This window comes from Hypomesus nipponensis, chromosome 11 (assembly GCF_054491055.1).
Source record: "Hypomesus nipponensis isolate SF chromosome 11, ASM5449105v1, whole genome shotgun sequence".
NCBI lineage: Eukaryota > Metazoa > Chordata > Actinopteri > Osmeriformes > Osmeridae > Hypomesus > Hypomesus nipponensis.
The window spans coordinates 5493812-5518090 of record NC_140371.1 but is presented as its reverse complement, the minus strand read 5'-3'; the positions used below and the strand labels follow the sequence as shown (position 1 = coordinate 5518090).

At 45.7% G+C, this 24279-nt stretch overlaps 1 protein-coding gene across 3 annotated transcripts; it reads left to right on the top strand.

Moving 5' to 3' along the window:
• Positions 1-1727: 1727 nt before the first annotated feature.
• Positions 1728-24111, top strand: antxr1d (ANTXR cell adhesion molecule 1d). 3 transcript variants are annotated; one of them, XR_014768907.1, is made up of 18 exons: positions 1728-2140; positions 6545-6616; positions 6731-6802; positions 7143-7224; positions 7523-7553; positions 7643-7716; positions 7921-7989; positions 8578-8658; positions 8867-8927; positions 12371-12469; positions 12715-12784; positions 15418-15496; positions 15875-15970; positions 16312-16350; positions 16630-16728; positions 17000-17245; positions 22405-22513; positions 22602-22713. XR_014768907.1 is itself a non-coding variant. In XM_084710141.1 (17 exons), exons 1-17 carry the CDS (start codon positions 1986-1988, stop codon positions 22893-22895), a joined length of 1719 nt encoding a protein of 572 aa, XP_084566267.1. In that variant the 5' UTR covers positions 1728-1985; the 3' UTR covers positions 22896-24111. The 3 variants fall into 3 exon arrangements, 2 of the variants coding, with proteins under 2 accessions (XP_084566267.1, XP_084566268.1); XM_084710141.1 differs by lacking the exon at positions 22405-22513 and having other exon boundaries at positions 22602-24111; XM_084710142.1 differs by lacking the exons at positions 1728-2140; positions 22405-22513 and adding an exon at positions 5947-6108 and having other exon boundaries at positions 22602-24111.
• Positions 24112-24279: the final 168 nt, after the last annotated feature.

Here is a 24279-nt window from a genome sequence, read left to right as displayed (position 1 = left end):
ACGCAGCCGGTAAAAAGCACGTTAACGTGTTGCATTCGTACTTACCTACTGGCCCTGAAGGTTCGCAATATCGCCGTGACCTGATCGCGTGAGGAGACTGGTCTTCAGCAGGTGCAGTCTACCACCGGTAACGGTTGGTCTTTCCGTTCACTGTTGTTACCGTCAGAGAGCGAGAGTTATCACAGCAGAGTCTGCCTCGTTACTGCGTTCCACTCTTCTCACACACACACACTTATTATCTTCGTCAGGAGGCGCACTGGTGCGCACTGAAGCGTGCCGGCTCAGACACACAGACACAGACGCACACACAAACAGGACACTCACACACATTAGACGCACACACACAGGACACACACATAGCCTACACAGAGCACAGCTAGGTCTTTTAAGCCCCAGGGTACTCTGATTGGTGCTTGGTTCCTGCTTGGTTCGCTGGTAATTACCAGAGAGACCAAGAACGCTGGTATGAATGCGCTGTGATGTTCAGTGATTATCCCTAAATGAAGCCAAATAAGTTTTAATTTCATCTTGTATGTTTCGTCCAATCAAGCCTTCGATCGAAGACAAGGAGACGATTGTTTCCGATCCCATGTTTGGCTATTCTTTTACTTTTTATTTAACATTTAAAAAGGCCTACATAAACAAGAATAGGCCTACTGCATGTTTCTTCATCAGAGAAGTAGCCTAATTGTTTATTATACTAATATCTCACTTAATTTCTCGACTTAAAATAACTTGAGCTAGGCTATTTCCTTTGAAAGACATTAACCTACGCCAGAATCCTGCTGCCAACCCCAGTATAAATTTGGCTCAGAACCATCCCTTATACATTTGCACAAATTACACCCTTGATGCGGAATAATTAATTAAACGCTCTTAAAACAATTACAGTTTAATAGCCTATATGAATAATGTATTTGCCCAGTGGCAAGAACACCGGCAATGTGTAATTTAGCATACTAATGTTCCATTTTACATTTGTACTCCTGCAGTAACGGAATTTCAAGGCTAATTGAGAAGAAAGACGTTGCAAAGTTGAATATTTTTTGTATTTGTTTAGTTTTGGGGTGATAATATTATTGCTAACGTTAGCCTACAATTAAAATAATTATTAGAATAGGCAAAGCGTGTCCATTTAAAATTGTTGATCTTCTCCATCTCCACAATGCCTTGTTTAACATTTTGACTAAAAAATGCAGAGACCATCGCCTCTCCAGACTTCCGGATGTCTTTCTCAGACAACAATAAGATGTCAGAACACCTCGCAACAGTGAAATGGCCATGATTAGACTAATTGGTATGTGACATCCTTTGAGCCCCAGGCAGCAGACCCCTCGCTGCGCTTAGCTCGGTCCTGTTTGTCTACTTGTCATTCTTGCCGTTGACGAACTGAAGAAGTATGGAAAATGAATCCTGACAAAAATAATTAGTAGGTTATTATTCAAACTCTCTAACTCGCAATATGTAAAATATAGTTAAAATCATAGGCTCTTTAATTACTTGAAGGAGTGACAAAGGCTTTTCAAATGGTGTTTCCCCCAAAATCGATTAGGGTTTTATTTTTTTAAATAACATCTCGGCATTGTAATTGTTTAATGGACTCAGGTCCATTAAACGTAGGCTATCTTAGGTTTAGCTTGTAGCCTAAGATACGATTTTTGTTATCCCGGAAAAGGGATGTAGGCTATGTCCTGTTGCGTGCCTCTCCAGTTTTCTGTTAGCCTACTGAGCAGTTCTTTTCACTCCAAACCGGAGCACCAACGTAGTCCGAGAATGAGAACCGGACTATCTGATGTGGCTCTCCTTACCAGCTACCGACACTGTAACCATTACTTCTAAGGTCTTTGCTAAAATTGCATTGTCGTATGTTTAGGCTATTTTTTAGGTTAATTATTTGAACCATGGTTTTCTAAAGGAGTGAAATTATGTAGCCTATATTTTCTCTGCCGTTTGTTGAAGTAGCCGAGCATAACTGTCCGAGAAAGATGGCGAGGAGTCAGATTCGCCTCTCTCTTGCCCTGGTTTTACTTGGGATTTTTACTCTCAAACTGCCGTCGGTGAAAGGAGATATAGCGGGAGAACAGGAGGAGGAGGAGAGGTCTTGTCAAGGTGCCTTCGATCTCTACTTTGTCCTCGACAAGTAAGCGGGAGTTATTATTTATGACTACTTACTTTCTCATCAATGCGCATTGCTATGCAACATCTTTGTTGTTTGGAGAACGTGCAAGTCTGGGTCCTGCGTGTCGTGGACTACTGTTGTAGCCCATAGTAGCATACTTCTACATTTCAAATAACCTACTCTGCAATGTCAACCCAGACTATTTCTGAAATATCAATTCAGTTGAAATAAAAGTGTAAACAACTTTGTCACGTAGTAATCTGGGCTGTTCACATGTATACTTTTTGTGCATACATTCTGAAAGCGATACAACTTCTCGGTTGGCTTTGATCTTATAGCTAGGTCAAACTGTTTTCCCAAGTTTGTGCACATTCGACTAACCATAAAACATTGTTATTATGAGAATCGTTTGGCGCTATCCTCGTCGGTCCAAGCCCCTGGATGGAAGCTTGTGAGGAAAACAGTCTCTCCCCCTCGGGATTCAAGGCGAGACTGGGCAAGGCAAGCAGGATGCGTGGATTGGGTTACATGCTGACGACGCCTGCGGATGCAGCTGCGCTGACTGCCAGACAGTAGCACAGCCTTGTTCTGTAGCGCTATATACAACTTGGTTTCGGGCGTTCAATACCTTCAAAAATATAAATCTGATAAATTAACCAAACAATAATCTATAGATGCAGTATATATATATATAAATATTCTTTCTTTCATTCTGTTTCAACTCAATCTTGTCAGAACTATTATGTTCTCAAGGAAGAATGGATGATTCATGGTTGAAAATCTTATTGCCAAAAGGCCATGTTGAATCTCACCAAATCACAGCACCTGACATGGTTCCTTCAACAGTTGAAGCAAAACCTTCTGATACCTTCCTATCTTCATAGCATAGCATAGGTTCATACTATAGCATTTAGTTAAGTACATTATAGCAATACTTTCATAGCACAGGATAGCAATACTTTCATATAATAACTTTGTATTACAGTTCCCTTTTAATCATAGTATGCAGTAGATATACCTTCCTAGATACCCTTGTAGTACTGGATAGAAAGGTTGCTATAATGCCAGCAGAAAACAGAAGCTTTACTGTAGCCTACTCTTCCTAATAATGGACGCCAGCCATCATAATTGAAATTTTTGTCATAACAGGGCTTTATGGGTGAGGTGTGATTATACATGTGGACACAGAACAGGCCAACGTGTCACAACACGCTGAATATGGAAAGAACAAGGGTTCTCTGAAAACCAGAGCACTGATCATGACTGAACTGTAAACATGTGAAACAGTACGGAGAGGAATAGACAATAAAAAAAACACATAATTAAGCACAAGGGCAACTTCAAAGTTAAAGCTTTGGCCAGGGAATTGTGTCGAGTGAATGGCAAGAATGCTGACTGACCAAGCCCCTGGCACGCCTCTGTTTGGGCCTGCCAGCTTCACCAGACCAACCCAGTACTCTTTCAGTTACCTCCACAGTGCTCTTTCAGCTCACTACTCAGAGCTCTTGGCTAACTACCCAGATCTCTTACAGCCAACTATCCAGAGCTCTTACAGCTGGACCCTCTTACTTCCAGTCCATGCATCTATCTGGGACCTTTCAGACCCTGAACCCTGAATGCCAGGCAGTGACCCCAGCTAATCCTCAAATACCACCCCAGCGATTTACCAGGCTACTTCTGATAGTTCTGGATAGGCCCTAATGTGTCTGTTTAGCCAGGAGCATTCTCCTCCTCAACTCCTCAATCTGATGATCTGTTGATCTTATTAGGAAAGAGTGTCTGTGTTCGGTCCGGTCTACATGAGTACACTCTGCCTCCTTCAATAAAAGTTAAGGGATATTCCAGCACCACATTTGCAGTTTTAACTTTAGTTGGGATCAGGGGGGTGTTTTCTGGAGCTTGAGCCCTGATAGTTTTCTCTAAAGTCCTGAATCTTTTTGGTTAAATAGTTTGTCATTTTCAGCAAATATAACAATACGAGTCCAACATAATGTTTTATACTACATAAAGCTCAAAATACTATTTTGTGCTCAAATGAATGCAAAGAAATTTCACTTGCGCCCTATGTGTGCTCGCATTATCTGTGGAAGTTCATACCCAAGATCCCATCAAAGCTTGTATAGGTCCTAAATTGGGGCTCAGGGGCTGTTTACTACATCTGGCTCCGCCCCTTGTGGGGATTAAGTATTGAGAATACTCTTTGTCCAAAGAAATAAATTGGGGGTGCTCGGTCTCTATATTTAGCCTTGACTAATGGGTACCCACTGCCCTGACATGCTTCTGCATGGACATGTCCTTGCCTGGACCCACTGGTTGGTGCTGAAGCCAGACCACAGCCCATCAACGTTATGAGTGTTTGGTGTAATGGAACACAGTCTTCACAGACACACTCAGGAGCAGAACGCTGAAGAATACTTTAGAACCGGTGCTCTGTCCAATCTTGTGGAACACCAGCAGGTCTCAGCATTCCACTGCTTCATATCAGAACCACATCAAAGAGCCTGCTGAAGCCTGCCTGAATGTCTCCAGCCCATTCAAGAGAAGCCCTGTTCAGTGGCGCCGTAGCAGATATGTGCTTCACAGTACAGTGTACAGTGAGATCTATCTGTCGGAGAAGGGGAAGATTAGGACTCAGAATTGCAGATAGAGACTAGTGTTTGTATCAGTCAGACAGACAGGAGACGTGTGTTTAGACGGAAAACACGTAAAACCAGGCTGTAAAAGAGAATCACAGACTTCTAGACACACACACACACATCATTTAGAGCAAATGACCCCCATTAGTTACAATGAGTCAGTGCGTGTTATGTAATGTCTGGCATACAATAAAATGCATGTATAAAAAAGCCAAAAAGAAACACAAATGATCATTGAGTGCTTGTAAATTAGCAGTGTGTAGGCAGCCTTGGGTATTGCTGTTTTTGGAAGACTGGATTCTTAGATTTTCTTCCTCAACCGAAGCATTATGAAAGGATGCTTCTTAAGTTTGTTGTGGTGATTAGCGTGGTGGATGATGTTTAAGAACCAACACCATCCATCAAGGTCTGGGTAGTTAGCTGTAAGAGCTCTGGGTAGTTGGCTGTAAGAGATCTGGGTAGTTAACCAAGAGCTCTGAGTAGTGAGCTGAAAGAGCACTGTGGAGGTAACTGAAAGAGTACTGGGTTGGTCTGGTGAAGCTGGCAGGCCCAAACAGAGGCGTGCCAGGGGCTTGGTCAGTTAGCATTCGTGCCATTCACTCGACACAACTCCCTGGCCAAAGCTTTAACTTAGAAATTGCCCTTGTGCTTGATTATGTGTTTTTTTTTTTTATTCCCGCAATTTTTGGGGCTATCTCGTTGTTATGGTCAGTGACCTATGCACTTTTGTAAAGCTCTGTTTTGGAAGTTAGCGTCTGCTAAATGCATAAATGTAAATGTAAATCATGCTAGTAAATGTCGGTGCTATTGGTGGTAATGTAACACAGTTGAAGTGCAACACCCCCCCACACAAAGACACCCTTACCCCTGCTGAAATTGAGCCTTGTGCCCCTCCGTTGCTCATGTCACAGTCTTTTATTACAATACAAACACACACATATGTACTCCTCCACCCCCAGCTGGATGTCACCTCTGTGTCACTTGGATACTGAAATCTCAGCCTTTTCACTCTCCAGACCGCCAACCTGTTGTGAGCCTGGCGGTCCTCAGTGGGACCATCTGTTCCCTCTCACAGGGCCTGGGGGGAGGGGGGGCAGGGAAGGGAAGGGCTTGGGATGTGCTTGGGGCGCAGGGTGGGGGGTGTTAGAAAGGAAGGCAGGAACAGCAGAGGGGAGAGAGGAGAGCTGGAGGCAGACTCCTACATCTGTCCTGGTCCACCCTGCATCCAAGGACCAATTAGCCCCCATTAGCAGTCCCCTGGGAGGGCTGGTGATCAGGGAGGGATGCCCTACTGCAGGCTGGACGGCTAGGCTGCTGGTGGTGGAAGAGAGTGAACCTAAAGGCTGGATCCATGTGAGGTCCCACATGCACATGTTGTTGTACTGTGTTCTCTTAACACAAACTGTTACTTCAGACTTGATACTGTAATACATTTAGACCTATGCAATTCCATTCCTTGTTTATCTGCTACAATTAATATGCACCATTTGTTACTTTTCTTTGGATGAAAGTGTCTGCAGAGGGAATAATTGTAAAATGGATGCATAGTGGGATACAATGGTGGAATGTTACCGGGGTGAACTAAAAGGCTTTATCATGGTGTGATGGTTTTGAGTGCTCCGTGGTAAATTGTTGTTCTGTGCACATCTTTTTATGTGATTAGTGACAATGCTGTTTGTATAGTGAGCCAAAAGATCTCACTGCGGCGAACAGAGATGTATTTTCCATATGTTTTTCAGAGGGAAAATGTCTGTCCCATCTCTCAAATGTGCTAATCTTAATGTTTCAGGTCTGGAAGTGTGAAGAACCACTGGAGTGAGATCTACTCCTTTGTTGAACACTTGGCTGAGAAGTTCGTCAGGTTAGAAGCATGTGACCGTGGGGACATCTCAATACTGTGATTATGTTTCTGAAAATAATGCATTAAATAATGCAGAAATATAATAATATGTGTGTTTGTGTGTGTGTTCCACAGTCCTATGCTGCGCATGTCCTTCATTGTTTTCTCCACACAAGGAAAAACCATCATGAAACTGACAGAGGACAGGTATGACAGCTAGGCTTGACCGGTGGACTGATACAATAACCACCCTTCATAACCACCCTTCATAACCACCTTTCATAACTACCCTTATCAACCACTATTCATAACCATTCTTCAAAACCACCCTTCATAACCACTGTCCTTAACCACTCTGGTCCAGCAGTATGGCACTGCAGGCTCTCATATTATCAGCTGTAACTCATCACACTGTCCTCTGAACCCCTATCTTCATCAACACACCTGTCCAAATTTCTACCCCTGAAAACCACTTCACTATACATCCACCCCCTCCCAGCCTGTACCAGGGTATGTGACCAGGGCTCTTCTCTCGTCCCCTCCCCAGACAGGCCATCACGGAGGGCTTGAGAGCCCTGAAGGACGTCTACCCAGGGGGAGACACTTTCATGAACCTGGGACTGGAAATGGTGAGACCAGAGCCTCTTGTCTCTCTAGGTTACTGATGTTCTGAAGCCAGGTCCGGCTCATTGCCTACACTCGTCAAACAAAAATGTTAAAAATTTAGTGTTTGACGATGCTCTGCTTGTGAACTTCACGGATGGTTTGGCTCAGTGGTAGAGCAAATGACTGCAGATCAAAAGGATGCAGGTTGAAGTCCCTTGTTGTACATGCTATGGATTAAATCACCTGCTGAAAGATAAACTATTAACTCATATACCTTTTTGTTTGGTGCTAAACCAATGCTTACCCCCTTCACTGTTGCAGGCTAACGCACAGATATATCAAGAAAACCAAGGTAGGTTTCAACTATACTTCGGCTCTCGTATGAGTTCACAGGCAGGTCTATGGAGACTGCATTCTAAACATGTGGTCGTGTGTTTAAAGGGACAGCCAGTGTGATTATTGCTCTCACTGATGGCGAGTTGAACGAATGGCAGTTTGACACGGCACAGCGAGAGGTGAGAGAAAACAATTATCCTTCTCTGTGAACCGGATGGGACGATTTCCCTTTTATGTGGCAAAATCAAGTTATTTTGATCTATGTGTAAACTTCTCTTTGAATGCACTTGTTGTATGTGAATGTGTGTTGACTGGACCTACTGTATTTGTGTGTGCTGTGCCCTGCATGTGTGTTGACTTGTGTGTGTGTTGTGGTCTTGCAGGCACGGAGGGCTCGGTCTCTAGGAGCAATAGTGTACTGTGTTGGAGTGAAGGAGTTCAATGAAACACAGGTAGGACCCTGGTCAAGATCCTTACACACACTCGCTCACTTGTACAGTCACTTGCTCACAATCACTTGTAGTGATTGAGGAACATTGTAAATGTACAAATGTCCCAAACAGGCTGTAACATTCAGTACCTTTGTAAATCTTAGGGAACGCTACAAATGTCTTAGGGACGCTTCTTGAACATCATGACACTTAATGAAAACGTTATTTTAAGTAATCCTTGAAACGATACGAACAGTACTCATAGGGGATCTAATCTTATGTACGTTCAGACTAAATAACGTCATTAGGACATTCAGAGGCCCCCACATTTATACTTCCTGAAAAGACTTGGGATGTAACCTTCGTCAGCTGACACCACAGGTACGTAACCATGACTTTGTGGAGATTAAAATAACACTGAGGTCACCTTCTGGAATGTAACTGTCAGCTGGCACACCCGCTCATACACACTTATATTTACTTTCACGTGCTCATCAATATACACTCAATCACTATCACTCACACTTTCTCCAATACACACTCTCCCACACACCCTAACCCTGTGTCTGATGCTTAGTATTAATCCTAAGTATGTGTCTCTCTGTGTAGCTGGCCACTATAGCAGACACCCTGGAACATGTGTTTCCTGTGTGGGGGGGCTTTCAGGCCCTCAGGGGGATCATCGACTCGGTATGCACATACACATACATACAAACACTCACACACATTCACACACTCACACACGTACACACACTCACACACGTACACACACTCACACATGCATGTATGCACACACATACCCATCCACTGTTCTCTGTCGTCGGTAATAAAAATAACTTATCAAAGTAGTTCATTGCACTTTTATTAACTAGCTGTTCCTGGTCTGTTGTGTTCTCAGATCATTAAAAAGTCCTGCATTGAGATCCTAGCAGCAGAACCCTCCAGTGTGTGTGCAGGAGGTAAGATCAGCCTCTACTCTCCTGACCTCCGACCTCTGTCTCAGCACAGGCCTCAGCTGGTGGTGATCCCCCAGTCAGCCTGACCTGAGGGAGCATACTACTGTAAACACTTTTGCTGTAGCGTTTGCTGGTCTGCCCTGAGTGTCAGTGGGGCTGGGGCTTTGTATGTTTGGGAACATCCCATTAGTGAAGTTGTGCCAGACAACAGCAATCACACACAGAAGAGTATAGCTGTTAGAGCCAGCTCATGATTGCTGTGTCCTGAAGACACTTTTTATGCACTGTGAATGTCCAACTGCTGGATTAACACAATGTGTTCACTGTCAGTCAGGCTGTCAGTGTGTGTGTGTGTGTGTGTGTGTGTGTGAGTTTGTGTGATGACACATATAACAGACAGCTGACTGATTGCATGGTCACGATGACCCCAGAGTGACAGTGACCGTATTGTATGTGTGTCTGTAGAGGGGCCGGCGGAGGCAGTTGGTCGGAGGAATTAGCAGGACATGTTTAAGCATCGCTGCTTCTCTGGCCTAGTTTGCCACAGCCAATATGCTAAACAGCCACTCTCCATCCCTCCACCACCCCCACTTTTATTAACAGAGAGAGATAGAGAGGACAAGAAAGCAAGAACAATTATGAAGAACAAGACAAAAAGAGATACAAGGAGAGAGAGAGACTGTGTGTGTGTGTGTGTGTGTCACTCTGCTGGGAGTGCTGCTGGTGTGTTGCCAGCAGGATAGATGTGCTCTGACATGACCTTATTAAGACTCATTTAGAAAGAGTGCACTTGCAGCACAATCACCACGACAACCAGCAGATGAGATTAACGTTCTCCAGACATAGTCAGTGTTCATTATGGGATAGAAGAGGAGAGGACTTTGACGGGTGGAGAGGGGAGGGGAAGGGATGAAATGAACGGGACGGAGAGGAGAGGAGTGGAGGGGGAGGAGAGGAAAGGAGAGGAAGATTGTGAAATAGGCAGTTAGATACAGAAAAGATGGAGAGAGAGATAGGGGTGTGATACAGATAAACAGCCTTTGTTTCTAGACAGAGATAGAACCAGTCTCTCCAGAGAGGCAAGGTTGGTCTCTCCAAACAGAGTTGAGCATAGTCTTCTCAGACAGTCTCTCCATGTGGCTTTTCATGTGTTAAGTGCAAGCGTGTGTTGGTTTGTGTGAGACAGTGAGTGTGCTAGAAGGGTAGGGAAGACAGGATGATGTTTCACCATCAGAGGATGTGACATCAGCCATAACTATCCCGCCCAGCCCCCTCTGTATTTACATAGGAGCCGACAGTCTGCATACTGTAGGTAATGTGACAGTGGTTTCAGGAGCCAGGAGGGCCTCTGTCTCTCGCTGCCACACGTATGGTCTTATTTAGCTTCCACACACACACACACACACACATCCACACTCACACCCACACACACATGTCCCTCAGACTGATGTGAAGTGACCAGGCCGAGCTGCCTGAAAACAGGCCATCAGACTGGACAGTGAACACTCAGCCTCTCTATCAGACATGACAGCACGGATCACACACACACACACACACACGTCACACACACCCAGGCAATCAGGCCTGGCAGTGAAAGTCGGAGGGTCTATCTAAGGTGACAGCAGAGATTGCTGCTTTCATTAACGTCTGACCCTTAATCTCGTCTCCTCCACTCCTCCTCCAGCCCCCCCCCTCCCTCTCTCCCATCTCCACCCCCCAGCACCCCTCCCTCTCTCCCCTCTCCACCCCCCAGCCCCCCTCCCTCTCTCCCCTCTCCACCCCCCAGCCCCCCTCAATCTCTCCCCTCTCCACCCCCCCCCCCCCCACCCCCAGCCCCCCTCCCTCTGCTTACTGTCCCGTTGCACTAACATGAAGAGGACACATTTGGACATGGCACAACCCTACCCCCCATACACACTAGCTCACACACAAAAATGAGCTTGCAGACTCGCACACATTCATACAACTCCCATCAGAATATCAAGTGTCGTAGGTCAAATTCAAGTTCAACTTTATTTATATAGCACATTTACAAACAGCCACACGGCTGGCCAAAGTGCTTCACAGTGCGTTTGACAATTACACATACACTTAAAAATACACATTTACACCATAAAATGGAGTTCAAAGAGCTAAAATAAGAATTATTAAAAAAAGAAAGTGATATAAATATAAACCATACAATATAGACAAACATAAACCCCAGAGCAATCACAAAAAGGCTGGAGAAAATAGGTGGGTCTTTAGCCTGGACTTAAAACTAGAGATAGAGGGAGCCATCCTAGTCTCTAATGGCAGGGAGTTCCACAGTCTAGGACCGGCCACAGAAAAGGCACGCTCTCCTCTACACTTGAGCTGTACACGAGGGACCACTAACATAGCCTGGTCAGATAGTAGACGACTGGACAACTGGATGCCAACTTACAATCAAAAAGACAATCACTGCCATTATATTGGTTTATTTCAACACATTAGTTAGTTAGATTACCTCTAGAAAATATCAGATACTTTTACTGTGTGCGAATGTTCTCCGTGTCTATCCTTGACCTTTTTGAAACCCTGTCACACACACAGGCGCACACACAGCAATTCTTTTTATCCAGTGATCTTTACGCTGCAGCTTTAAATGTTAAAGGTGTGGCAAATGTTCAGTTCTGTTAGCCAGGCTAATGTTAGAGAAAGCCTCAGTGCACAACCGAAAACCATAAACAGACACACACACACACATGCTGTTGGTGCCATAGGTAAGGTCAGATCTAGTTTGACTCTGCTGGTGTCAACCCTGCAGTCACATTTCTAAGCGAGTATTTTTTCCCCCCTCTCTAGCATATGCTGGTTAGCAACCACACACATCCACACACTAACACACACACACACACACACCGACACACCCACACACTAACACACACACTAACACCCACTGTAGCATATGCTGCCTAGCTCCCGTCACCGCGCTTGACTGGCGCCTGGGGGGACCAAAAGGTCAGACACACACATGTACACACACATGTACACACGCATACACACGCACACATACACACACGCCTCCTGGCTACAGTGCTGGCAAATATTTGTGAACAGCAGCACTTTTATGTGTTAGCACCAGTGGAGCGTTTGCTACGCCATTCCACACATGCATGCACATATTTTGTACACACATACACCTTCACACACACACACATTCACACACACACACTCACACACACACACATTCACACACACACTCACAGACTGTTGGCATCAATGAAGCATATGATGGTTATCAGCCCATCCGCACACACATACGAACATGTGCGAATCCTTCAACCCTTTGACATGGATTAGGGAAGACTGCTGTGAGTGAAGGAGATTGTACAGTCAATACTGAACTGTACATTATTGGTAACTAGTATGCTTATGACCCTGTCTAATCTCTCTTTCACCCTCACCCCCTCTCTCATTCTCAGAGAGCTTCCAGGTAGTGGTAAGAGGTAATGGGTTTCTTCATGCCAGAAACACTGACCAGGTCCTCTGCAGCTTTAAACTCAACGACACACACACTCTGGGTTAGTACCGCACATGCACACAACCACACTCTCTGGGTTAGTACACACACTAACCCAGAGAGTTAGTGTGTGTACCCCCCCCCCCCCCCACCCACACACACACACACACATGTAATACTACACTATACACACATATACAAGTGAACATATTGATGGTTTCAGACAGTTTATCTATAATGTGTAGTATAATGCTTTATGTCAGGTTCTCTGTCTCCAGTAAACATGAACATGTTCTCTCTGAGCAGATGAGCGACCAGTCAATATAGAAGACACCTTCCTACTCTGTCCTGCTCCAGTCATAGACGAGGTTGGAAGGTAAGTTACAACATCCATCCTTTCTTTCTTTCTTTCTTTCTTTCTTTTCCATCTGTCCATATAACTTGTTCGAGGAGTGTTCTGAAGGAGGCTTTCTCTGCAGCCCTGCACATGGGGTAAGCCATCCACTGATTGGACGACACCATGACTTGACCAGTTGGATGTCTTCAGCTTGTTCAGATGTTGTGGGTTGGAGCGAGGCTGGAGGTGCAGACTCAGCCCTGGGGGACCTGCAGGCTGAGGAACAGTGAGACTGACATGCCTGCTGGCGGGATAGAGCATGAAGGTGTCCTTGAACAAATGAGGGCCAAAGTCGTGGGAGGGCCTGCGATCAATCAGTGTTTGTCAGAGTTAACGAAGCCAGACACCAATCACAACAGGGAAATACGGAGAGAGGATCGGAGGTGTGGATGAGGCAGTGAGGAAGAGGAGGAGGAAGAGGAGAAGGAGGTTGAGAGTCGCAGAGGGAAGGAGTGGGAGGAGAAGGAAGATTAGAAGATTAGAAGAGGAGGAGGAGAGGAAGAGGAGAAGCAGGATGAGAGGGAAAAGAGGAGAGGAGAGGAAGAGGAGAAAGATGAGATGAAGAGGAGAAGGAGAAAAGAATGAAGATTGGAGGAAGATGAGAGGAGAGAAAATTAACCCAGGGAGGCAAGGACAGCGTAGGATAGGCCCGGGGGAGGCAGGTGGAGCCTAAGACAGGCTGGAGGACACTGGAGAAAGGTAGGAAAAGGCCTGGAGAAGTATCAACCCCTGTATCCCTATCCAGGCTCCACATCCTTCCCCAGACTCTCCCTGCCTTCCCCAGCCTCTCCCATTCTCCTCTGGCATCCACCAGCCAATCAATCCTCCAGCTTCCCCCAGCCTCCCCCAGTATCATCCAGCCTCCTCTAGCATCCACCAGCCTCCCAATCCTCCAGCCTCCACCAGCCTCAAGCCCAGTCCATAATTATACTCTCCTGCCCCCGGCCTCAGACACCTCCAGGTGACCATCTGTCGTGTCCCTGTCAACTAGATTTCAGACATGGTTTGAGTCTTCCTTTTCTGCTGGTGAAAGCTACTATTTTTCACACTAGAGCATGAGGAAGAGGAGGTGGAAGGGGTTTGTTTGTGTGTTGTATGTGACAGTAGGAGATGTAGCACCTCTTTGTTTAGCTGAATTTCATCAATCAGTCTCTTGTTTCCGCCTACATCTGGTTAGCTGGCATGTAACGGGGTCCAGCATGTATCCCTCCACAGAAGAACAAAATGAGAGCCTGATCACACAATTACAGGCAGAAGGAAGAGTGTGAAGGATGTGTTTCAGTTTCAAAAAGTGCTTTGTACAGTATGTAACCACAAAACATTCCACTAATAATATTCCTGGCAGAACCGAATAGAACCGGAAGGTTGTGAATAAAACGACACAGCTGTCAAGCGAGAGGAGGATGTCAGCAAGGTCTGTAGGCTTATAGGACTGGCTGTTTCTGATCATGGGCCACAGGCCTAAAGGATATTTTAGGGTTGTGCCCCACACAGACTCACATGCACATACACACACATGCACACATTCTTTCCCTCCCCATCTCTCTGCCTTGTCGCACATGATGAAGTCATTGGTGCTGCAGTCACATAAATCTATGGTGACTGGGAACCTTCTGGATGCGGAACTACACACGCACACGCACACACGCTCACATACACAATGATACACCTACGCACATTTGCTCACTCACACACACAAGCTCACAAAATCACATTATGCTCACATGGATATGCAGGCCTGTGGACTGACTGATGGACTGATATCTCTCTGTCACCAGTCACATGATAGCACTGCACTTCCTGATAGCTTGTGAGAAAGAGAGACAGACAAGAGGGAGCATAGAGGAGGAAAAATAGAGGGATGAAAGGAGAAGACAAGAAAGGAAAATATAGGGGAAGAGAGAAGAGGGGAGAGAAGAAAGGAAGGAAAGGGAGAAGAATAGACAGATGAAAAAAAGGGGTGGGTATTTAGAGACGTCTAAATAGCTCTATTTTTTAAGAAGCGAAGGACCGCAAAAGAGAGGTGGAAGGAGGGAAGACAAGGAAAGAGTGTGAGTTGAGAAGACAAGGGATCAGGCAGAGAGGGTGTCAAACAGGAAAGAACCTTCTTTCTCCCATCCCCCTTTCTTACTTCCTCTTTTTCCCCGTCTCTGCTGCTCTCCTTCTCTCCCAATCACCCTAAAGTGACCTCTCCCCCTCACCTCCTTTACTTCCCCCCACCCCCTCTCCTGAGTCTAAACCTTGGCCTCACTGTCCCTTCTCTTTTCCACCCCCTAAACTAGAACCACAACATAAAAAAGCCCTTTCTGCTCCCAGCTCCAGTTCTGCCCTGGAATCAACCGGCTACTGTTATCAGTCTCCACTTTCAGAAATACTCCTGTTTATCGTTCATAGATATCCAGTCCTCTCCTGTTCTCTCTCTCTCTCACTGTCACACACCCACACCAATCTACTATATCTTATAAGCTCTTACCTCTCACATTTAGCCTTCGTGTATGTGTGTGTGTGTGTGTTTGCTTGTGTGGACAAACAGAAATAACTTATCTCTACTGAGATTTTTGTTTTTTGTTGAAGGGTGTTGTGGGTAACAGAGTTTTTCTTGTGTGTTGCAGGGTGATCTACCTGCAGGTGAGCATGAATGAAGGCCTGTCCTACATCACCAGCTCTGTGCACATCACCACCACCGAATGTGTGAGTACTCCACACAATACTGATCACCCATCAAGTTAAGCGATTGTAGTTTAGTTGAGTAAATGCTAAAAACATCCTGGTACACTTGATGCATTTCGACAGTTTCTCCTTTGTTACTGCTTTTGTTTGAATGCAACTGGTTATAAATGTATCTTCTTATTAATTGTCCTTCTTGTTCTCTAGTTCTTTATTCCCTCTCTCGCTCCTCCTCTCCCTCCTCTGTGAGGTCTCTGCTCTTTCTCTCCACTGTGAGTACCATCATGAAGCAGGACAACACTGACTGTCATGAAAGATGGGACAATGTATACATAGTTCATGTTTTCAAACATCTGTGTGTGTGTGTGTGTGTGTGTGTGTGCGCGCCGTGTGTGTGTGTAGTTTGATGGCACCATCCTGCTGATATCCTTGCTGGTTTTGTTCCTGTTGTTGGGTTTGATCTTTATGTGGTGGTTCTGGCCTCTCTGCTGCACTGTGGTAAGTGTGTGTCTTTAGTGGCAGCCAAAAAAGAATCTGAATTTTATCATTGAGAGTTGAGATGTTCGGGAGCTGAATATTAAATGCTAATTTTGAGATTGCATTTCACGACATAATAATAATAGCTTGCTCCATTTCTCACAGCCTGCAGTTGACCGAATCAGAACTTTGTTTTCAACATTTTTCAATAATTACTTTAACTCAGTCAAAAGCTGTAGCTTTTATTGTTATTAGTTAGGTTATTAAATTTAATGTTTATGTGTGCCTGTGCATGTGTGTGTGTGCACATGCCTTCTGTTGTCTTGATGTTAACTTGATTTTTCTTGGATGTTCTTCTCCAGGTAATCAGAGAACCTCCACCCCCCCCTCCTCCTGAGCCTGTAAGTTCGCACCCACACACTCACTCACTCACTCACTCACGCATACACACACACACACACACACACACACACACACACACTCACCCACTCACTCACTCACTCACTCACTCACTCACGCATACACACACACACACACACACACTCACACACACACTCACTCACTCACTCACTCACTCACTCACTCACTCACGTATACACACACACACACACACACACACACACACACATGCATGCTACCAGTTGTCTCAGTGTTGACAGTGTTGCCCCTATCTCCTCCAGGAGTCTGATGATGAGGATGGGATGCCTAAGAAGAGGTGGCCCACTGTGGACGCCTCCTACTATGGAGGGAGAGGGGTGGGGGGCATCAAGCGCATGGAGGTACACACACACACACACACACTAACTCACGCAAACACACCTATTACATGACATTACATTTGCATTTTAGCAGAAACTGTTCCCCAAGCACCCAAATCATTTTGTGGATAACTGCCTCTCACATGCATAGTCTCGCTGTCTCACTAGAGTATTGAGTAGGGATTAAATACACATTGTTCAAGTAAAAAAAAAACGTAATAACCTGGCTGCTGATTTTTCCCTTTGACATTTAGATTGTCTCTCTGTTTCTGACCCTCCCACCCCTCCGTAGGTGCGCTGGGGGGAAAAGGGTTCCACAGAGGAGGGGGCCAAGCTGGACAAGCCCAAGAATGCCGTGGTGAAGATGCCAGAGCAGGAGTACGAGCCCTACGAGCCCCGCCCTCGCAAGCCCCCTCGCGGGGCCCCCCAGCAGAGACGATGGTACAGCCCCATCCAGGGGAAGCTGGACGCGCTGTGGGCCCTCTTCAGACGAGGATACGACCAGGTGTCCCTCATGAGACCCCAGCCTGGGGACCAGGTGGGACTAGTACTGATACTAACTAGTACTGATACTTACTAGTACTGATATACTAGCTAGTACGGATACCAACTAGTACTGATAGTAACTAGTGCTGATACTTAGTAGTACTGATATACTAGCTAGTACTGATGCTAACTAGTACTGATATACCAGCTAGTACGGATACTAACTAGTACTGGGTTAACCTTATACTGATGCTGTTTGAATTATACAAATCAAGACTATCATACTAGTCTGATATTAAAGGTCCCATGATATGAAATGTTCACTTTAGGAGGTTATTTAACATTAATATGAGTTCTCCTAGCCTGCCTTTGGTCCCCCAGTGGCTGGAAATTTCAATAAGTGTAAACCAAGCCCTGGGTATTCTTCTCAGCCTTTGAGAAAATGAAAGCTGAAATGCTCGGTTTTGAAAATGCTGGTTTTATAACGTCATAAGAGCGAAGGTTACCTCCCCTTTCTCTGCTTTGCCCGCACAGAGAATTTGGCCCACCGATGACAAAATGAGCTACGACCGTGCGAGCACGATATTGGTTTTGCTCGAGACATCATGGCATGCAAACGACCTAAACATGGCAGTTAGCCCCGCCTCTTTCTTCCTCAAAGCATTTAAAGCTACAGACACAGAAACAGCATGTCCTTAAGAAAGCTCAGTGTGGGAGTGAAGACCAGGGCTGAATTTCGGGAAATAAACTTCAGATACAGTATTAGGGGACCACTAAGGCCTATATAAAAGCATCCAAAAACCTTTAACCATCAGTGTGCTCCATATTTCTTTGGTTAAAAGTCACCCTTCAATAAACACTGCAATAGAATAAACGCCCTATTTAAATGTGACACAGTTAAATAAATGGCGCCCTCTAAAAAATGCAGCAACATTTTATTTTTATGTACCATAATTCTATTGTATATCTGGGTTGCTACAAATAGATACGGTACAAAGATGTCACTAAATATCCATTTCGGCTATCAGTGTCCTCAATGGCATCCTCGCCAACATTAATACAAACATCGATCTAACTTTGTACGCTTGCAGCTTATGCTTTGCTGGCTGTTAACATATATAGTTGACAGCACACTTGCTTACTTACACTTTTATGAGACACCAAAGATGCAGTAATAAATACATAGCTTTGCAGTATCCCTGTGTTATTCCTACTTACTATTTAAATGAACTACAGTTCGAAAAATGCTGTGGTGTTTCATCGAAGAAATACGGTAACACTTACTCTCTCTGTTTCTCTTTTTATTTCTCTGTCCCTCTTTTTCACTCTCTCTCTCTCTGTCAGTGAAACATCTGCACTCTCTGTCATAAAGACACCAGGTGCCTGTGACTAACATAGTAAACTCTCACAGTGGCCAACGAGCAACCACTGATTCAAAAATGGTACACGCACCAACACACACACACACACATACGGAATCAGTGAATGAACCCAGTGATAGCAGTCTCTATGTGCTCCAGACACAGAGCATGCATTGTCCTTACACAGTCAGCCCTGTGCACTCCCCACCTCCCTGAGAACAGCCCCAAAGCAGGCCTGGCTGTGTGAGTCTCTTTGGGGAAGGAAAGCGGACTGTGTGCCTGACCACTCAGCTGGGGGAAAGATTATCAGAGACATTACAGCAGCTTTAAGCTAGAAAATGTGTTTTGAAATAAATGTGCTGTTGGTGTGTCTGACTGGGTGTGTGAAGGCGCTCCGAGGTCCAAGTTGGACATCCCATAATGGTAATTCGCCATCCGATCAGGTCACCGTGGTGATACATCGGTTCAGGTCTGAATGGGGTCATTCTGTGATGGTATGTCCTTACAGATCAGTGTGTTAATGTGTGTGCTTTGTGTCCTTGAAATCTGTTGGTCAAGGGACCATACACAGTCATTTAGGAATTCCTCTCCTAAACTCTCCTCTTCCTCTCTCCTCTTTCTTTATCCTCTCCTCTCTCCACTAGTCTTCTCCTCCTCTTCTGTCCTCTCCTTTCCTTGTGTCCTCTAGTCTCACCTCCTCGGCTCTTGCCTCCTCTCATCTTTTCCTCGTCTCCTCATCCCCTCTCCTCTCCTCCTCTCAACCTTATCCATCTCTGTCAAAGAAACAGAACTTTCCGGGGTCTTTGTCAACCTTCGTCTGAGGCAGATATTCACAGAGACACTCAACAATGAGCCTCTCCCTTCACGCGCCATTTAGCCCAGAAAATACAGCGCCCCCTCCAACACGGGATCCAATGAGGGGAAAAATCGACTTTTGTCACCAACTGAGGGGTGGGGTTGAGGGAGGGTAATTTGGAAGCTCCGTAATGGGCTGTGATGGTTGTATTTGACATGAAAAGACATTGTTGAGCCTTAAACAATCAGCATTGTGGTAGAGGGAGAGCGCTGCCTATATCATATTCAAACGCTCTGAACAGGGAAAGGGGGAGACAGACAAAGTGTGTAATCTATCACACTAAAACAAGCCATGACTAGGAAAAGCACAGCTCTGAGGCATCTAAAAGCACAGTATCGTGATGAAAAGCACAGCATCGTGATGAAAACCACAGCATCGTGATGAAAAGCACAGCGCTGAGCTGAGGCATCTAAAAGCACAGCATTGTGATGAAAAGCACAGCATCGTGATGAAAAACACAGCATCGTGATGAAAAGCACAGCATCGTGATGAAAAGCACAGCATCGTGATGAAAAGCACAGCGCTGAGGCATCTAAAAGCACAGCATCGTGATGAAAAGCACAGCGCTGAGGCATCTAAAAGCACAGCATCGTGATGAAAAGCACAGCATCGTGATGAAAAGCACAGCGCTGAGGCATCTAAAAGCACAGCATCGTGATGAAAAGCACAGCGCTGAGGCATCTAAAAGCACAGCATCGTGATGAAAAGCACAGCGCTGAGGCATCTAAAAGCACAGCATCGTGATGAAAAGCACAGCATCGTGATGAAAAGCACAGCATCGTGATGAAAAGCACAGCATCGTGATGAAAAGCACAGCGCTGAGGCATCTAAAAGCACAGCATCGTGATGAAAAGCACAGCATCGTGATGAAAAGCACAGCATCGTGATGAAAAGCACAGCGCTGAGGCATCTAAAAGCACAGCATCGTGATGAAAAGCACAGCGCTGAGGCATCTAAAAGCACAGCATCGTGATGAAAAGCACAGCCGTGATGATGAGGCGCATGGATGGGACTCCTCAGTCCAACGGTGGATCAGACAGGAGGAGCTCTCTCACATCTCCGCACATTATTCTCACTTCACTGAAGACGCAGACCGTCAGCGGGTTGCCAGTGTATGCCCACAACGTGTGTGTGCCTGTGAATGTGTGTGTGTGTATGTGTAGGTGTGCCTGTATGCGTGTATGTGTAGGTGTGTGTGTGTGTGTGTGTGTAGGCGTGTGCATGTGTGTGAGAGAGAGTGTGTCAGCCGCCCTGAGAGAGCATCACACAGACAGATGGGGAGTTGAAAGGCCACGAGCCATATTGTGACAGAAGAGATTCCCTTCTTTTGTACCCTTACTTACTGCTTCGTCCAGCCCGAATACACATAGGAGGAAAATTAGGGAGAGGAGAGGAGGGGAAATTAGAGGTGAAGATAGGAGGGGAAGGAAATGAAGGGAGGGGAGGGGAGGAAAAGTGACTATTTTCCTGAGGCAAGTGGACTGCAGATTCCATTAGACGATCTAAATCTTCTTTGTGTATTGTGTGTGTGTGTGTGTGTTTGGGGGTGGATTGTTTTATTGTCATGTGACGTGACAGGCAGAGCTGTCAGGTCAAATGTCTGTCTTCCCCTTTCTCTGTCTCTGTCTTTCTCTCTCTCTCTCTCTCTCTCTCTCTCTCTCTCTCTCTCTCTCCCTCTCTCTCTCTCTCTCTCTCTCTCTCTCTCTCTCTCTCTCTATCCCCTTTCTATATCTTCAGCTATCTCTTAATCTTGTGCTGAGACAAGCACTGACAGTGTGTGACAACAGGCTTGTCATTTGATCCTAAATACAGATGAACCATATGAACATACATGGAGCTTTATAGGATCACTAAAACATAGAAACCATTGATGTACAGAGAGAGGGGAGAGAGAGAGAACAAATGATAGCCTTGACATCCACATGGACTGAAAGATCCTGTTCATCACTAACCTTTCACTGACCCACTCACACATCAACATGCATACACTCACTTTCACACACCACACACGCACACACACACACACATCATCAGTTGTAGGGGACTAGAGGAGAAGTACTCGGTGCTTCAGTTTTTAGGAGCCTCTCACCAGAGTTTGGGTCTCTTCTCTCTGGCCCTTCAATTGATCCATTCCTTGTTCCTCTCCCCTCCATCTACTCTTTCCGTCTTCCACCCCTCCCCTACATCCATCCACCATTTTATCCCTCCCTCTCCCTCTGTTCACCTTCCTCTCTCACTGTTATTCATTAGGTTGCAGTTTTATTTAGGCCATATGCTCTCCCCGATGCACACACACATGCCCACACAGACACACCCACAAACACACAAACGTACCCACACAAACACACACACACAGACCCTCACATATTCATGAGTTTGGGTTGTGCAAGCGTCCATATGCTGCCTCTGCTTTGGTGCTGCTCTTCTGCTGCTTACAGACTGGCCCTTTCACTGAGCCCCACAATCACACACACACACACACACACACACACACAATGAACAGGAACAATGCCAGCCTTGCCTGGCCCCTCGGAATTGCCCCTGTGTTACTGAAGGCCCCCTGTGTTTAATAAGGTGTTAAATCAGACCACCTAGGGTCAACCCTCCAACCTTTAACTGCAGAGAGAGGGAGGAAACGATGGAAGGAGGGAGTGAGGAGATCTGGGATATAAAGAGAGACACGCAATATGAAAGAGAGCGAGCACAAGAGGGAAGAGAGAAAGTGAACGATGGGGCCAGGAGAAGGAGAGAAGGAGGCAAGCAGCGAGTGAAAGAGAGGGCTGAGCGATAAAGAGAAGTGGCAGTGATCTCCAAGAGAGGAGGAACAGTGGGGACAATTAGAGAAGCGCGCCGTTCTTCCTGACTTGTAAATTATGTTCAAAGACAGAGGGCTCAGAAGACCACACTTACAACCAGTTACACATGCACAGACACACACACACACACACACTCCACACCCCAGAGAGAAAGATACACCCCCGTCTCTGTTTTTAGGAGGCATGAGCTAAAGAAAGAAGGGAGAGCCAGGAGAGAGGGAAGGCGAGAGGACTGAGGGGCCTCATGTGTGGGTGCTCTGTTCTGGTCTGAAGTCACTGTCCTGCAGGTGGGCACAGAAGACAGTCCGCTCCTGTGTGTGTGTGTGTGTGTGTGTGTGTGTGCATTGTGCAGCTAACTCTCTGTTTGTTCCACAGGGTCGCTGTATCAGGTTCCATCGCGTCAAAGACGAAGACCCCCCTCCTTCCCACGCCTCTCCCCCTCCCGCCCTCACCTCGCATCTCCCTCCCCCACCTCCCGTGGACCAGCAGCCTCTGACGAGGTCGACCTCGCCAGCCCCCCGCTCCGCCCCTCCATCCAGAGCACCTCGCTCCACCCCTCCAGCCCGAGTCCCCCCCGCCGTGGTCCGACCCTCCCCTGGTCCTCCCCCTGCCCGGGCCCCCCCCGGACCCTCGGGCCCCCCTCCCTCCCGCCCCCCTCCCAGGCTCTGAGGAGGAGGGAAGAAGAGGAGGGGGGGTGTTGCACCTCCTGACCACGTCCCCCATAAAACTATTGTTTACCCCTCTGTCTCTCTCTCCCCCCCTGCAGCAAGGGGACCATCTACAAGCCAGGGGTCCTCACTGGGGGCTCTGAGCTTTGTTGCTGGGCAGCAAACGTGATATCTGGAGGAATATCAAAGTAGCTACTGAGTTCATATGCATGGACCGTTTTGATTGGTTATAGGCTAGAGGAGCCAGGAAATTGTTTATTTGGCTAGGACTGTATATAAATTAACTTACCTTCATGACTAATTCTTATTAGAGAAGCTCTGCCACACATAGAGTAGAGAATGATGTAATGTCAATGTGGATATACAGTATGCATGAATTGAGTGATGAAAGAAATATACTGACATGTTAAGAGAGAGAACTGCAAGGTTGAACTGTTCTGGTCCCTGTCTTGGTGTGTGTTGGTGTGTGGAGTCAGGCTGGGGCAGGGTGGATAGAGGGAAAGGGAAGTAGAGAGAAAGGAGAGAATTGTTTGGTTTTTAGTGAATGACGGTGTTTGGGGTTGAAGGCTGTTGCCAGATTGTGTGTTTGGAAGGTTGGCAATTTTTACATGTGTGTGTTAGCGTTTCGAGAATTGCATGCTCAAAGAGCATGTGCTAAGAACTGTGTGTAGAACGTAGTAGAGGGTCATCTGTTTCAAGACAGGAGGGGTTGTAAAGAACTTTCCAAATATTCATACACTTAATTCAACCAAAGAAAGTTATCTATGTAAAGTCTGTTTAAAGTTTCATTTTCTAGGAATATGCTTTGGAAGCACATATCTGATATTAGTATAAGGCTTTGTTTAGACTCAGTGAAGTTGTTTTATAACTGCAGGGCAGTTTTTGTGTATTTATTGAGCTGGTGAAATAAATGTAGTCAGTCAACATGTGGCTGCCTCAGCTCAAATCTACTGTCCTTTACTGGGTTTCTCACTGACATACTGGTGGTGGGAGGTGGAGGTGGAGAGCATCCAACCATCCATTGTAATACATTCATCCGGGTGATATATTTAATTTTTTATTTACATAATGTTGTTCAAGGGCTTGGAACATCACTGGTTTGGCACTGGCATAACATGTAATCTATCAAGTTTGTATTTGTTTATATTAATTATGTATTAACAAACTCAGAGAACAACTGTTCCCCGTTTTTATTAAAAGTTTTTTGTTATACAGTATGCATTTTACTTGCGTTTCATTCAGCGTTGGAAGAGAGAGAAAGGATGAAGAGGAGAGAAAAAAAGTAGAGAACAGAGATAAGGACAGAAAAACAAAGGAAAGAAACAGAAGAGAAGAAAAGAGATGGTGAAGAGACTGATGTAGAAAGAAGAGAAATAGATGACAGA